The sequence below is a fragment of the Eschrichtius robustus genome, chromosome 9 (assembly GCF_028021215.1).
Source record: "Eschrichtius robustus isolate mEscRob2 chromosome 9, mEscRob2.pri, whole genome shotgun sequence".
Taxonomy (NCBI): domain Eukaryota; kingdom Metazoa; phylum Chordata; class Mammalia; order Artiodactyla; family Eschrichtiidae; genus Eschrichtius; species Eschrichtius robustus.
In genome coordinates, this window is record NC_090832.1 from 61,823,980 (window position 1) to 61,837,763 (window position 13,784).

Here is a 13,784-nt window from a genome sequence, read left to right on the forward strand (position 1 = left end):
AATAGTGTTCAGAAAAACAGCTCTCAATATTCATTGGCCAGGGTAGGTCAAGTCTGGTGGCTCTGCTAATTTTTCTTTTTTTTTTCAGGGATAGAAATACCTCTGTTGATAAACAGAGAGTCCTACACTAAACTCTTTAGTAGAAAAGAGTGGTACCTAATGCAGTGCTAGTACCCTTACTGGAACAGAGCAGGATGCAAAGAACTGAACGTGTCCATGCTCTTAGGGAAGACACTCCAGGCTGGAATTCTGTGAGCCAGTTCAGGATTGTGGCAAACCATCTTGAGTTCTCTGCAGCTCTCTTGGAGGCCTGCAGTGCCAGCTTCACACTAGTCTAGGGGGTGCATTTCAGCAGAAGGTGTGCCGTCAGCCTCCACTCCCAGCTCCTTTATGACTCTATCCTTGGGGGAGCCATTTTAACAGCCAAGTTCATGTCCTCACATGCAAAATGGAGACAGTGAGACGTCTCTCATAGGTTTCAGATGAACAAGAGTACTCGGTAAAGAGGCCATCCATAGGGGAAGTTTACTACAATAGTGTAGTAGTGGGGCTTCCCTGGTGGCGCAGTGGTTAAGAATCCGCCTGCCAATGCAGGGGACACGGGTTTGATCCCTGGCACGGGAGGATCCCACATGCCACGGAGCAACGAAGCCCGTGCGCCACAACTACTGAAGCCCGTGCTCCTAGAGCCCGTGCTCCGCAACAAGAGAAGCCACCGCAATGAGAAGACTGAGCACCGCAACGAAGAGTAGCCCCCGCTCGCCGCGACTAGAGAAAGCCCGCGCGCAGCAACGAAGACCCAACGCAGCCCAAAATAAATAAATAAATAAATAAATAAATAAATTTATTTAAAAAAAAAATACTGTAGTTTGTTTATAAAAATTTCTTGCCACTTTCACAAATGAGTATGTATGGAATATTGAAAAAATAAGTACGAAATACTGAATTAATAAATGAATGAATTTTGTAGTCTGAAATAGATTCCTTATAGTTCTTTTTTCTAATAACCACAATTACTGGCTGGTTTATAAGGTATCAAAGACTTTTTCCTTCTTTAATAGTTTAAGCATCTCCTCTGTAAATTTGCTCCAATTCTCGACAGACTAAAATCTTTACACTCATAGTCTAATTATCAAAAGCAGTAGGTGTGAGTTCATATGAGTCATTTTTTAAGAGAGCCAAACTCATTAATATTCCTTGATAAAAGGGACACCATGAGAATATTTACAATGAATGCAAAAATAAACTTTTTATTATCTATTTTTACATGATATTAGACCGTCCATATTTGGGGAGTGTTAATAATGCTACATAAACAATTAAAGCCAAGAATCTTTCTACTAAATTAGCATCTTGAATAGAAGCATACTTAATCCAGGCATTAAATTAAAACTAGTATCCATATTATTTCTGTCACACTTGAGGAAACCACACAAATGGATGGGTTATTAATATATTCGAAATCCGCAAAGGAAGTCTCAAATTTACAAAATATCTATAAAGAAAAGGTTGATGCACTTGAAAATATAAATTATATTTATGTCACCTAGAGTGAACAAATATAAACTTGTAATCCAAAATATGTAAAGTATGCACCATGTGTTATTTTAAATAAGTGAACTAATAAATGATGGTAAAATCTACCACAATGCAGATGTCAGCTGACCTTTAAAATCTCAATAAAATTTGCTCTAACTCCAATTCTTCATTCTGTAGAAAGCTGAAATCCTTCCTCCAAAGATTTCTGCACGTTCCTAGAAGGGTTAAGTTCTCAAGGTCACCTCTGCCTGTCTCTAGTGTCCTGGTTTTGCTGTGTTTTTGTTGGATCTTTTACCTCTTTCCTGCCATCAACCAAATTCTTCAGCCATTCCCCATTTCCATGAAGTAGCTTTAATCTTCTTATCTCCTCTTGGGAATAAAGAAAATGACATATTTCTCATATTCTTAGATAGAGCAATTCAGCTCCCTCTTTTTTCTACCTTCTTTTTCTAGATTCATCTAGACAGACACAAATGGATCATATAAACAAAGGCTGTAATCACCATGAGAGGAATTTTAGAGCCAATGGGTGTTTTTTTAACTACTTAAACTACCAATTTTAAAGGCCACTAGACTACTGTATTTTAATATGCAATCCTTTCAGAAAATAATGTTCTCATCTAAACCAATGTACTTTAGAGTACCTCCATATTATCACTGTTTCTGTATGCATTTTAACTTTATATTATTGTTTATGTTTTAGAAACTAAGCTATAGAAACACAAAAAGGAAGACATTATATAGCTCAGCTCTGTGCCCGAAGAAAGATGGTCAGTTAAACAATTAAAGACAATCAAATGATTACTGATTCTACACAAGTCTCCAGGTATGATTACTCTTCTATGTATCATTTACTTTCAGTCATGCCATTTGGAAGTTCCTTTTACAATGTAAGCACCTGTTTTGAGACCTTTGTTGTAACTGGTTTGTGAGGTTTCGTGGATAAAGTATGGTTTTCAAACACCAGAGACACAGAGATCAAATTCCAGCTTTGTCAAATACTTGCTGTGTGAGCCAGAAAAATCATTTCACCTCTTTAAGCCTCATTTCTTGAGGAGCAGTGTGAGGGGAGACCAAGTGCTACTTCAGAATAAAGAAAAGTGAGTTTAGGATGAAGGCTTTGATAATTATTTTGGAGAATGTAGGTGACCCGATCGCTTTCTTCAAACCACTGAGCTCTTTTAAAAGAATTGTAGAATGGTTCATTTCTGTTTGGCTTCCATCTCAGTACAATACTGTAATGGTTTTGTTTTCATCTCTTTCATATGGAGAGTAGTAAAGGCTGGGGCAGAAGTGAAAACAGAGAAGAAAAAGTAAGGGCTGTGGCCAGCTGGTTGCTGGGATCTGAAGCAACAAAGATTTCACTCTTAGTGGAATTCCAGTCCAGTAGGAAGTTTTAAGTGGAATGTCAAGCTATGAAGCCTGAACCCTCTCCCAGGGGCAACAAACAGACCCTCTCAGGTACCCACTCCCATAACACGACACACTTATTTCTCCCTCAAGCAAACCTTAAGCCCTTGACCCTCACCTAATTGGGATCCCAGCATGCTGAACTCTTCCAGTAGGATCCTCTGGGCTCTTCCCAGCCTAAAAACCTTCCATCGTGAGTGAATCCAAGGATTTTCCCTCTCCAGTTCTCTGCTGAGCACCACCAAAAAACAGAACAGAAATGTGCAAACTGGGATACCATAATTTCGTGGTTTCCAACTTAGTGTGGGCTCTGACACAATTTTTTTAAACATGTCAGTTCCCTCTGTTTTCTCTCAGCAGCTTTTCTCAAGGCCACTCTCCTCAGGCCCTCTACCTGGTCCTGACACGGCACGATCTCCACAGACAACTCTGCCCCTCCCTTGACTCCACGGCAAGGACCTGCCAAGGACCTGCCATGGCAAGGTCCCTGCCCCTCCTCTCTGAGCTTACCTAGGTCCACATCCAGCATTGCCTCCTGCCCTGGAGCTGGAGGTGTCTCTCCTCCTCCTGTGCAAGACTGAACCCCTCCCAAACTCCCTCTGGCCTCTTCGGGACCCTGTGTCTGTGGTCAATATTGTACCCCCCAGACTTATCCCCATTCCTGGTACCTAGGAGCTGCCTTCAGCATTTACCAACCAGAGGACGCCCCTACTCCCTTCACTTCAAATTCACTCTCTCCTTCCCCTTAGCTATAGATGTGCTTAATGCGCTCACATCCTCAAAAAAAGTTCCCTCCTTTGACCCTGGATTTCCTCCTTACTCTCTCTTTTCTCAGCCAAATTTCCTTCTTTTTCTTTCCTTCCATCTTTCCTCCTTTTTTCTTCCTAAAGCCAAAATGTTACTTATTAATTTATAATGAAAAATACGGGAACTTCCCTGGTGGTCCAGTGATTAAGACTCTGGGCTCCCAATGCAGGGGGCGCGGATTCGACCCCTGGTCGGGGAACTAAGATCCCACATGCCGTGCGGCGTGGTCAGGAAATTAATTAATTAATTAATTAATTAATTTTTTAAAAAGAAAAAGAAAAATATGGCTGTCACCCGGACTGAAGTATGTGTGTACCTAGAAACAGCACAGTCTCTCCCTGTCGGCCAGAGCACAATGATTGGAAAGTTGCTGGGTAAACTCAGGTTCAGGAAGTCAAGTTTAGATGAAATCCCGGCTTTGTGCAAAGGTGGCCTATGTACCTGCAGCTGTTACTCCCTCAGTCTCCAGCCACACCTTCAACCACTGCATTCTAGCTCCCACCTTCTTCCACTCTCCGGAAACCGCTGTCACTGAAATTACCAAGCAGTTCCTGACTGAAACTGCAGAGGAGATATTCTGGACTTAGATGTCCCCACAGGACACTTGTCACGCACCCTTCTGCTTTGGCTTTGGTTTCTACACCACGCCTCCTCCTCTGGCCTTGCCCATCACGCCTTTTCAGCTCCTTCCTTAGCTCCCCCTCCTCTGCACCCTCCTGGCTAGTGTTTCCCCACCTTCCGCCCCTTTCCACACCATCTCTGGTCTCTCCGTCTCCTCTTACTCTCCACCGCCTTCTCATCGTAACTGACCTGCTGCGAGAGCCTCCTTGCTTCCACCTGTTCTGAGAAACAGGAGGCAAGGTTCTATCTCTGAGTTTGAGGAGAGTGAGGGCATTACAGCTGGTGAAGGAGAGTGGGTGAGACCCTAGTGGCAGGATGTAGAGAGGGCTTGGGGGCTAAGTGGATACATGTGCCAAGCCCCCTGTCAGCTGGCCTCCTCCCACCGGGCTCAGCTGCCCAGGTACAGGCACAAAGCGGACCATTGGGTTTGCCCAACAGTGTGTGCCTGCCAGAGGGCAAGAGAGTTATTGAAACGGCTGCACCATGAAGCCCAAGCCTGAGCACAGGGAAGGGTAAATGGGCAAGTGGAAAGCAGCCAATGGACCTGAGGCCAAGGGAGGCTGAAGGTGCCACAAACTTCTGTGAAGCCTCTCGTGCCCCTGCACTGATTACTTCCTGCTTCACGCTACTTCTGTACCTTAGGAAGCTGTCTATCATCACACCCACACACACCACACACTTTACTGTAATCATCCATTTAAAAAACTGTGAGCCCGGACTTCCCTGCTGGCGCAGTGGTTAAGAATCCACCTGCCAATGCAGGGGACACGGGTTCGAGTCCTGGTCCGGGAAGATCCCACATGCCGCGGAGCAACAAAGCCCATGCGCCGCAACTACTGAGCCTGCGCTCTAGAGCCCACGTGCCACAACTACTGAGCCCGCGTGACACAACTACTGAAGCCCACGTGCCTAGAGCCCGTGCTCCACAAGAGAAGCCACCGCAACAAGAAGCCCGCGCACCGTGACGAAGAGTAGCCCCCGCTCGCCGCAACCAGAGAAAGCCCACATGCAGCAACGAAGACCCAACGCAGCCATAAATAAATAAATAAATAAACAAACAAATTTATTTAAAAAAAAAAAGCAAAAAACTATGAGCCCAGGCATGGGACCTGTCTTTGTGGCTCCCGCACTAGCCTGGAACAAGACTCAGGGAGGTGAGGAAACTTGCTCAGCATCTCCTGGTTGGTCAAAGTGGAGCAAATTTCACACTTGCATGTGCCCTCAATCTGTGACCTCAGAGCACCACGGTCAGCCTCTGCCGTGCCCCCATTAGTTCCTAATATGTTGTATACAATTTTTTTAGATGCAAGTAAAATGATCTTTGCGCAGTAAAGTTACAGCCATGGCATTTTAAAAATATTAATGATGTTTTATACTGTTCTAATTGTAAAGTCCCTTTAGTAGGTTTGAATAAATTAAAGTTACTTAAAATGGGGCAATGCAAACTTCGTCTAAATTTAATCAAGATGAAAATAAATATATCTTCTAGGGAGTTAAAGAAGCCCTAACAAATGTTCTTTCATTAGTGAAATACCTGAAAAACTCTTTGATTGTCAGCTCCTAGAGGGCAGGAAGTGTGTTTGCTGAATTATTCTTATTTATCTATGAACCAGCACTGACTTTAATAAAGATGTAGCATTCACCAAGAGAATCAAGAAAACACTAAGTGCCGCTTTTGAGGAAATGCAGTACCATTTGTCTTATTATTGCAGTTTTAAAGCACTAATTTTGTGGTTAGCTTCCCATTATCCTGCTGCCATTTGACAAAACTGAAAAGGTAAGTTATTCTGCAAGATGAGCTCAGGATTCATTTTCACTCACAAAAAAAGGATCTTTTTAGTAGTTCACAAACAATATCTGACAATGGAGAGCATACCTTTTAAAGCACAACGGCAGGATATTTAATGCTTATTTTACTTCAGTATTGTGAATTTCAAGTAGAAATGATGTGGCGCATTTGTGAATTGGGTCACGATGTCAAATGCTGGAGGAGCCTGTAAAATCTGACTATCTCTAACATCTTAAATTACATTCTAATGGGCATATCTATACAGCCTAGTTTTCTGAATTCATCTTTGCTTGTCTCCTTTTTAAAACCACGGACAGGTTTCCAGGTATCCTGACCCTAAATTGGACAGAGAGGGGGAGAGGGTATGTATAGAGAGGGAGCACACTGGAAATATCGAGTCCCTAAAGAAACATTCATTTTGTGTTCTGTGGAACAGAAATAAGCTCCTAAAATCCACATCCTATAATCCTTACTACCTTCACCTTAGGCAAAGCTTACAAAATACCAGAAGGATGCCAATGACCCAATCCCCCATCAATTAAACTGGAAATATTTAATTATTTGGTAAAGGGTAAGGAATAGCCTCAAACATTTTCATCTGCTCCAAAAAAAATCAGGGTAACACTTCTAAATCAGAGATAGTCAGGGTGAAATATACCTATCTTTTTTTTTTTTAAGAAGTCCATAGCAACCCCTCCCTATCCATGGTTAGATTCACAATTGATTTATTATAAGCTGAGCCTGAGGAAAGAGGCAGACGACTGAAGGTATTAGAAATGTCACTGGTGATTTCCTCTTCTTTCCAATTAAAGGTATTGTACTGTACACAGGGAAGTGAGTTTTTCATCTCAAGTACACAGTAGGGAGAAACAAACCTGAGAAAACTGTGATTGTTTTCATTAAGTATGGTTAACACAGGCAGCATATATTAGTGCAAAAGAAGAACAAAGGGAATGTATTTCCTTTCATAGTAGGGGAAAAACAAAGTGATATAGCAGTATGGACTGTAATAAGTTGATACATTTAATACAACGGAAAAGGAAACATACAGACCCATATGGAAAGAGAAGTCAGCTTGATACCAGGTTGATAGATCTAGCCAGGCTAACATAAGTTTCAGTGCTTTCTTAAGGCCTCACTAAAGAAGGTATTAAGTAGTCGTATTTTTAAGACTATGTAAGGGAAACTCCAGCACTTTTTTTAAAAGCTAGTTTTATAGCCCAAAAATAAAAGTAAGTAAGGAATAATTATTAAACTAATTATGAGAAATGTATACAAAATTTAGAAAATGCAATGCAAAATTTAGGAGTGCAGTACCTTAGCAATATATGAAAACTAAATGAGTCAAAGGAAGGGATGTAAGTTGGAATAAAATATAAATTATACCGATTTCATAAATCCATCACTGTTTTGTTATCTAAGTCAAGTACAGATCCGTTCCTTCTAACAGCAAGGATTTACTTGCAGCCAACTTTAAGGTTTCTTCAACAAATCTAACAGGATACAGTCCTGGTGGCTTTTTTCTTAAATACTGAAATATATACTTAAAGAAAAAGGGACAAGTCACCAGATAAATGAGGTCTTTATCTAAATATATCTACATATACTAACATACACACTCATATCTAATGTTTATTTGGTATACAGGACCAGTAATTGTTGGATACACCTCACTTATCCTCTTTCCTAGTCCCAACCTTAACTTCATTCATGAATTATTGAGCACTTAAACCCAGACATGAGCTAGGTTTCTTCAATAAAAATCAGTGAACTGCCAATAATCGAGGCAAGAGGAGCCAAGACTACAGCTGTATCCCTGGTTATTGAGGATAGCAGAAGGAAAAATGGGCAGAGTCCAATGAATTTACTTTAAGTGCAAGGGGGAATTTTGTCAGAGCAGATGTTAAACTAGAGAAGACTACTGAAGGAAGCTTAGAAGTCTTCACAAGTACACTTAAAAGTGATTGTTTCTTCTGAGTACAAACATCTCAAAGTTACTCTTAGTATTTAAGTTGTTTGATTTTTCTATTCCTCTTTGTCCTTGCCATAGAAGTTCAGCGAGATCCACTTGGGTCACAAAATGAGTATCCTCCAGCTGAGAGAAGATGCAACTTTCTTCCCTAATAGGCAAACCTTTCAAAGGAGGACATTTGAGGACTTTCCAATAATAGGATTGGAAACACAAGGTGATAATGTGACGTGAATAACACATGCCTCACAGGCTCCTTCTGTGCCAGTGAAAAGTCAGCCAGGAGGGGTTGGAAGCAGCATGTGGGTGTGAATGAAACAAGACTGGCAATGAGTAGATAACTGCTGAAGCTGGGTTATGGGCACGTGGGATTCATTATACTAGTCTCTCTCCTTTTTTCATAATCAAAAGGCTTCACACAAAACCAAAGACAAAAAAAGTAAACTAAAATAATCAGAACCCCCAAATTATCAGGAAGAATGGGAGAGTAAATAGGAATAAAGGATCGGGATGGCATGAGTAACTACAATTCGCAGATAACAGAAAAACATTATTTTAGCCAATAACTTAAATCCCTTCCCTCAATGCACAGCATGGCTCCTACCTGGATCTATTCCCATTGCTTTACTCATCCAAATGGATTAACTGGGCTTTTACTTCGCCTGCCCTGTCTTTGATAGACTGGCTCCTAGTCAGGCAGCCCAAGGTGAAAGGAAAAGCCAAGGACCTGGATAAACCACAAGGTGTGCAATACCATCCATGAATATCAAAAGCTGACAATCTAAACAATAGAAGGTTTGGTAGAAAAAGAGATGTGATAGGCCACTCATTTCCATCTTGAAATTTTACTCCACTAATCACTCAGAAAGTCACAGAAAGGTCAATTACTTCCCCATACACCGCTCTCTATAGAATGGTGTTCAATAAATGACTGTTAATTAGCTAAAATGGCATCCTTGGCTGAATCGTTCAGATACACACGGCCACCACTACCAAAGCCTGACTTGTCAATTTATGCCACAGTGAAAGTGTTTTGTAATAAATCCAACGTATGAGGCATGTTCTACCTGATATCCAAAGAAGACCATCAGCCACATAGCCAGCGTGACAGGAGAGGGACCGGTCAAAGGACTGGACGAAAGTCCACTTGTTCTTCTTGGGGCAATATCGCTCAACGGTCGGCAGAACCTGGCGCAGTTCATTTCTGCCCCCAGCCGCATAGAGGTACTCATCCATGGCTCCCAGAACGAAATGCTCCCGGCAGTTTTTCATGGGTGCTATCTCTGCCCAGGAATTACTGCGGGGGTCATAGCGACAGGCAGTCCTCACGGCACACGTCCGGCCGCTGGCATGCTCGACTTCCCCTCCTGCTACAAACAGGAAGTCCCCCATGACTGCCACACAATGGTGGCTCCTTCCCACGGGCATGGGAGCCAGCTCACTCCAGTTGGCAATGGCAGCTATGAGGGCATTCTCCTGATCCACGGGATTGAAGTACCGAAGTTCCTTGACTTTACAGACCTCACGCTTCTTCCCACCAATGATGTACAGAGTATCTGACTGGAAGCGCGGTTTGGTCCTGCGAGTCTGCCACACGGGCTGTGCGTAGATGCTCTGGTGGTATTCCAGGGCCTCGTTGACAAGTGCTGTTGCGGTTTCACTTGCCTGGACGAGGGGGTGGGACAGGGCAACTGTATGGAGAGTGTCCACATCCATCAGGCCAAAGCGGATGTACTGCAGGAGCTCATCCATGTACTGGTAATGGCAGCTGTGTTCCAACCACCTCACAGCTAGCTGAAACAGAGGCAGGGAGGTGGAGAGAGCATAAAGGTAAGAAAGCGTCAAGGCAGTGTGGCACAGAGGCCGGCTGCCATGTATCCTTTCAGACTCTTAATAACACTTTTATTTTGTCTTACAAACCGTGGAACACTCAAACATTGTTATACCCAGTCGAGGGATTTTTTTTCCCTTTCTGCATCAGCAGAGACACAAAAGAACTCAAAACACTGTTGGAGAGATTAGGAACAATGTTAAGCAACACTGACAAGACTTAAAGGATCACCTGAGGTGAACAACAGTTACTTTTCAAAGAAGGAGAATACGGTTGTGAAACAGCCTGTTCCCTTAGGTTTCATGCATAAGAGGCTTGGTCCGCCCCACCACCAGGATACGTCAACGGTGAGCCATGTCATCAGTTCAAGCAACATATGTCAACCTGTGAGTCAAGGTGCTGTTATCAATACGAGTAATGTGAGAAAACATGTGATCATCTGAGACCACAGGGTGCACTTGAGAGAAAATCAATACGACACTAGTAGCAAGATTTAGAAAGAAAAAGGACTTTTTTCCCCCCTGCAACTTTTGTAGGTATATCAGTCAGGGAGCAAGAGAAGAAAAAGAAAGATTGCAACCTATCAATTATTTATTTTGTTTTTTCTCAACTAGTTTTCATCTTGAAAACAGTTGTTGTTTGTATGTGTAAGATACGGGCAATTTGTTAGAGCCACTTTCATAAAAACAGGATACAGAGGAGATTATCTTTGTATTATGGACACAAGAGCAGAATGTAATCCTAACCTTTTTGATTAGGTCTAGATCTCTTTCAAGAAGGAAAGGGGTAAGAACTTTCGGCTACAGACAAATAGAATTTCTTAAAACTAAAGCAGGTGCATTAAGTCATAAGTAACAAAATTGAATAGTAGTTTAGAAAATAATATCAACAAAAAACCAATTCATGTTATGGAGCACCTGAAGTAATTTAATTAATGTGACTTAATATTTAAGTTTGGCAAAGCTTTCCACACATCGGCATAGAGAAGTATATCTAATATCTCCAGTCAACATATTTGATAGAATTTATTCTTAGCAGTACCTATATATTAAACTAGATCTCCTAAGCAATATAAATGTGGACCTGAAGCAATTAGCATAAAAAAGTAAAGAAAATACTGAATAATTCTGCTGTGTTTTACTTGCTTTCTGACCAGTGGAATTGGGGTTCTGGGCTTCCTTTTTCAGCTGATTCATTGCACTGGGAAAAATGTCTACGGAGAAGACAGAAAGAAATGTAGTGCCCTCAGACCATTACTCCTTGACAAACGTGAGCTGGGTTTTCATCCTTGTGAAAAGGATCACTAAACGCTCTGAAGCATTAGATGATTTCAGGCTTTCAGAGTTTCTGTATCCATTTGACAAATGGCTCTAAAAGGCAAGGCATATTTTGGGCATGTCTTTTTAGTTTTCCAGATGAAGAGAATGTAGCAAGTGAATTTGCTTCCAATATATACTGACTTGCATCTCTAAATGAATAATGAGTGAAGAGAAATGGAAAAAGAATGTCACTGGTTGCCAGGTAGCCTACGGATGCCACGGAGGCAGACACAATGGAGGGCAGATGAGTGACACTCTGTGGCTGTTTTTCTAGAAACTAGTATTTTTTATTTAAATAAGATACTAACCTGATGAAAAAAAAATTACCTGTGTATGGTAACACAGTAATAATCAAAGATAGTGCAGAAGAAAAATGTCACTCATCAATCACCAAGTCTCTGCCGGAAGTGGAGAGTTTTCCCACAGGCAACATCCTGGTTTTTCTCCACCCTAATTTTAGAAGTTTCAAGAGATGGGTCCCAATTAGAATTCTACAACTTAGTAAATGATTTTCCATTCTTTGCCCACAGAGCTTTCAAAAGTTTTCAGGGATAAAGTCATCCCACTCAAGGTTACTCCTTATGCACAAGGTAAAATTTTCTGAAACTTAATCTTTCATATTGCTCCTAATTTGAGTAATTCCAGATGGTACTGCTTTGTTTTGTAACGAATTTCTTAGCATCCTGATATCCTAATGTTTCTGCATCTTGCATATGGATACTACAGCAAAACAGCATTGGAGAAAGAGCAAATAAACATTCATGTCTCTATAGCCTCTTTTTATAGCACAGTGCTGCCCATTTATTACTTTTCTCCTTCCTCATAAATCAGTCCTTCCTATGCCCTAATCAATCTTCTAGCCCATCTCTTAACACTCTCTGATTTACTTTTATCTTTCTAGCAAACAGTGTCACTTACTGTATGAAAGATATACAAGCCACAACTGGACTCTGCCTTTAAGAAAATTTCTAAGGAATCAAACTAGCAGTGGAACAGTGACCACTGTGACCTATCTCTGATTCATTTCTGGCTTTCTGTCTACTTATCACCCCTTATGTCACAATATCATGATGGTTTCCATGTTCAATTTCCCCAAATACTATGTATTACAGAATACTTTGTGAACATACATTTAGTTTGCATTTTCTGGGATAATGTTTATCTTATTTATTGCCAGTATGTCTAACTTCTCACATTTTTCATATAATTTTCACACATTTATTATTTATAAATATTTTCAGACTACACAAGTCATTCATACTTGTTGGGTTTATCTTTTCTCCAGATCAAAGGTAAATAGAATTTACAATTCTGCCAACTTTGAACCAATCTCACCTGGATATAGTATTATTTACAGATTTAAATCCAGTGCTTCTCAAACCTAACATGTGCATGAATTACCTGGTGTTTCTGGGCAAAATGCAGATTTTGATTCAATAGGGAGGAGGAGGAGGAGGGTTGCAAGTCTGCATTTCTAACAATCTCCCAGGCGATGCATATGCTGCTAGCCCATGGACCACGTTTTGAGTAGGAAGGTTGTAGACAGATTCCCATTTATGAGACTGTAAATTGCTGCTTTATAAGAGTAAACTAAGTCTGTTGTTTCAAATTTTAAAAGGCTTAAATTAAATGAAGTGTAAGTAGGATGCTTTAGAAAAGATATAGGGCATGTGTAGCTAATACCATAGGTAAGACCAGCGTATTTCCTTTGTAGTAAGATATGGGTAAGCTCTCACTATGGATAAGACAGCATATTTTGAGACCTTGGCTCTATAAATCAACAGCTGATTCTGATAGCATAAAAGTAAGTCATATAAAAACTCTGTGCAGTTTTGCTTTTGCAATAATACATAAACAAAAGTAAAAGTGTTACTGTACTCAGTTTTTACTTTGGTGAAAATATAAAAGAGAAAAATCACTGAAATCATGGATAACTCTTACTTATCCAAATAATGGAAGAAATGTCAAAGAAAATCCAAAACAATGGGCTACCTCAAAAACACTTCTACACCGTGAACCTCACCAGAGCACTATCCATTGCCATGCTGAATTAATAAGGGCAAGGTGGTAGAGGCAACCCTGGAGCCCATTTTAAGAGGTTTAGAAACTACAGTAAACAGAAGGCTGATTCATCATCAGGGCATCATGGAACACAAAGACCACAGCTAGCTTTGTAGTGTATTTTGTGGCTTAATGTTTGAAAATGTTTATTCTGGGAACTTTTGGCTTTTAATGATACTACACTTAGAAAGCGTAACCCAGGGAAGGCTAAAATCCTATTCTACCTTACTTATTCTGGCACACTGACATCCCCATCACCCTAAACTCTAGAATATTTTAATTGGGTGGGGGGGGAATGGAGCATATAGTGAAAGTTTTATCTCAGACTCTTTAGGTGACAAAGCCAGCAACAGTGGAAAAGAATTCAAGGATTCAGTTTGGGGGGGACAGATCAAAGAGTACTTAGGAAACAGGGCAATTAGGCAAGATGTTTCCTAA

General features: G+C 41.0%; 1 protein-coding gene across 5 annotated transcripts in view; it reads right to left on the bottom strand.

Annotated features, from left to right (window-relative positions):
* Positions 1-13,784, bottom strand: part of KLHL32 (kelch like family member 32) — a 239,538-nt gene that overhangs the window by 42,648 nt on the left and 183,106 nt on the right. For 3 of the 5 annotated variants that reach the window (XM_068550927.1, XM_068550925.1, XM_068550930.1), the window contains one exon: positions 9,203-9,929. The exons of 1 other annotated variant lie outside the window; for it this stretch is intronic. In XM_068550927.1, coding sequence (XP_068407028.1) covers positions 9,203-9,929 — 727 coding nt within the window. The remainder of the gene's footprint in view (positions 1-9,202; positions 9,930-13,784) is intronic. One more of the 5 variants, XM_068550928.1, reaches the window with a different exon arrangement.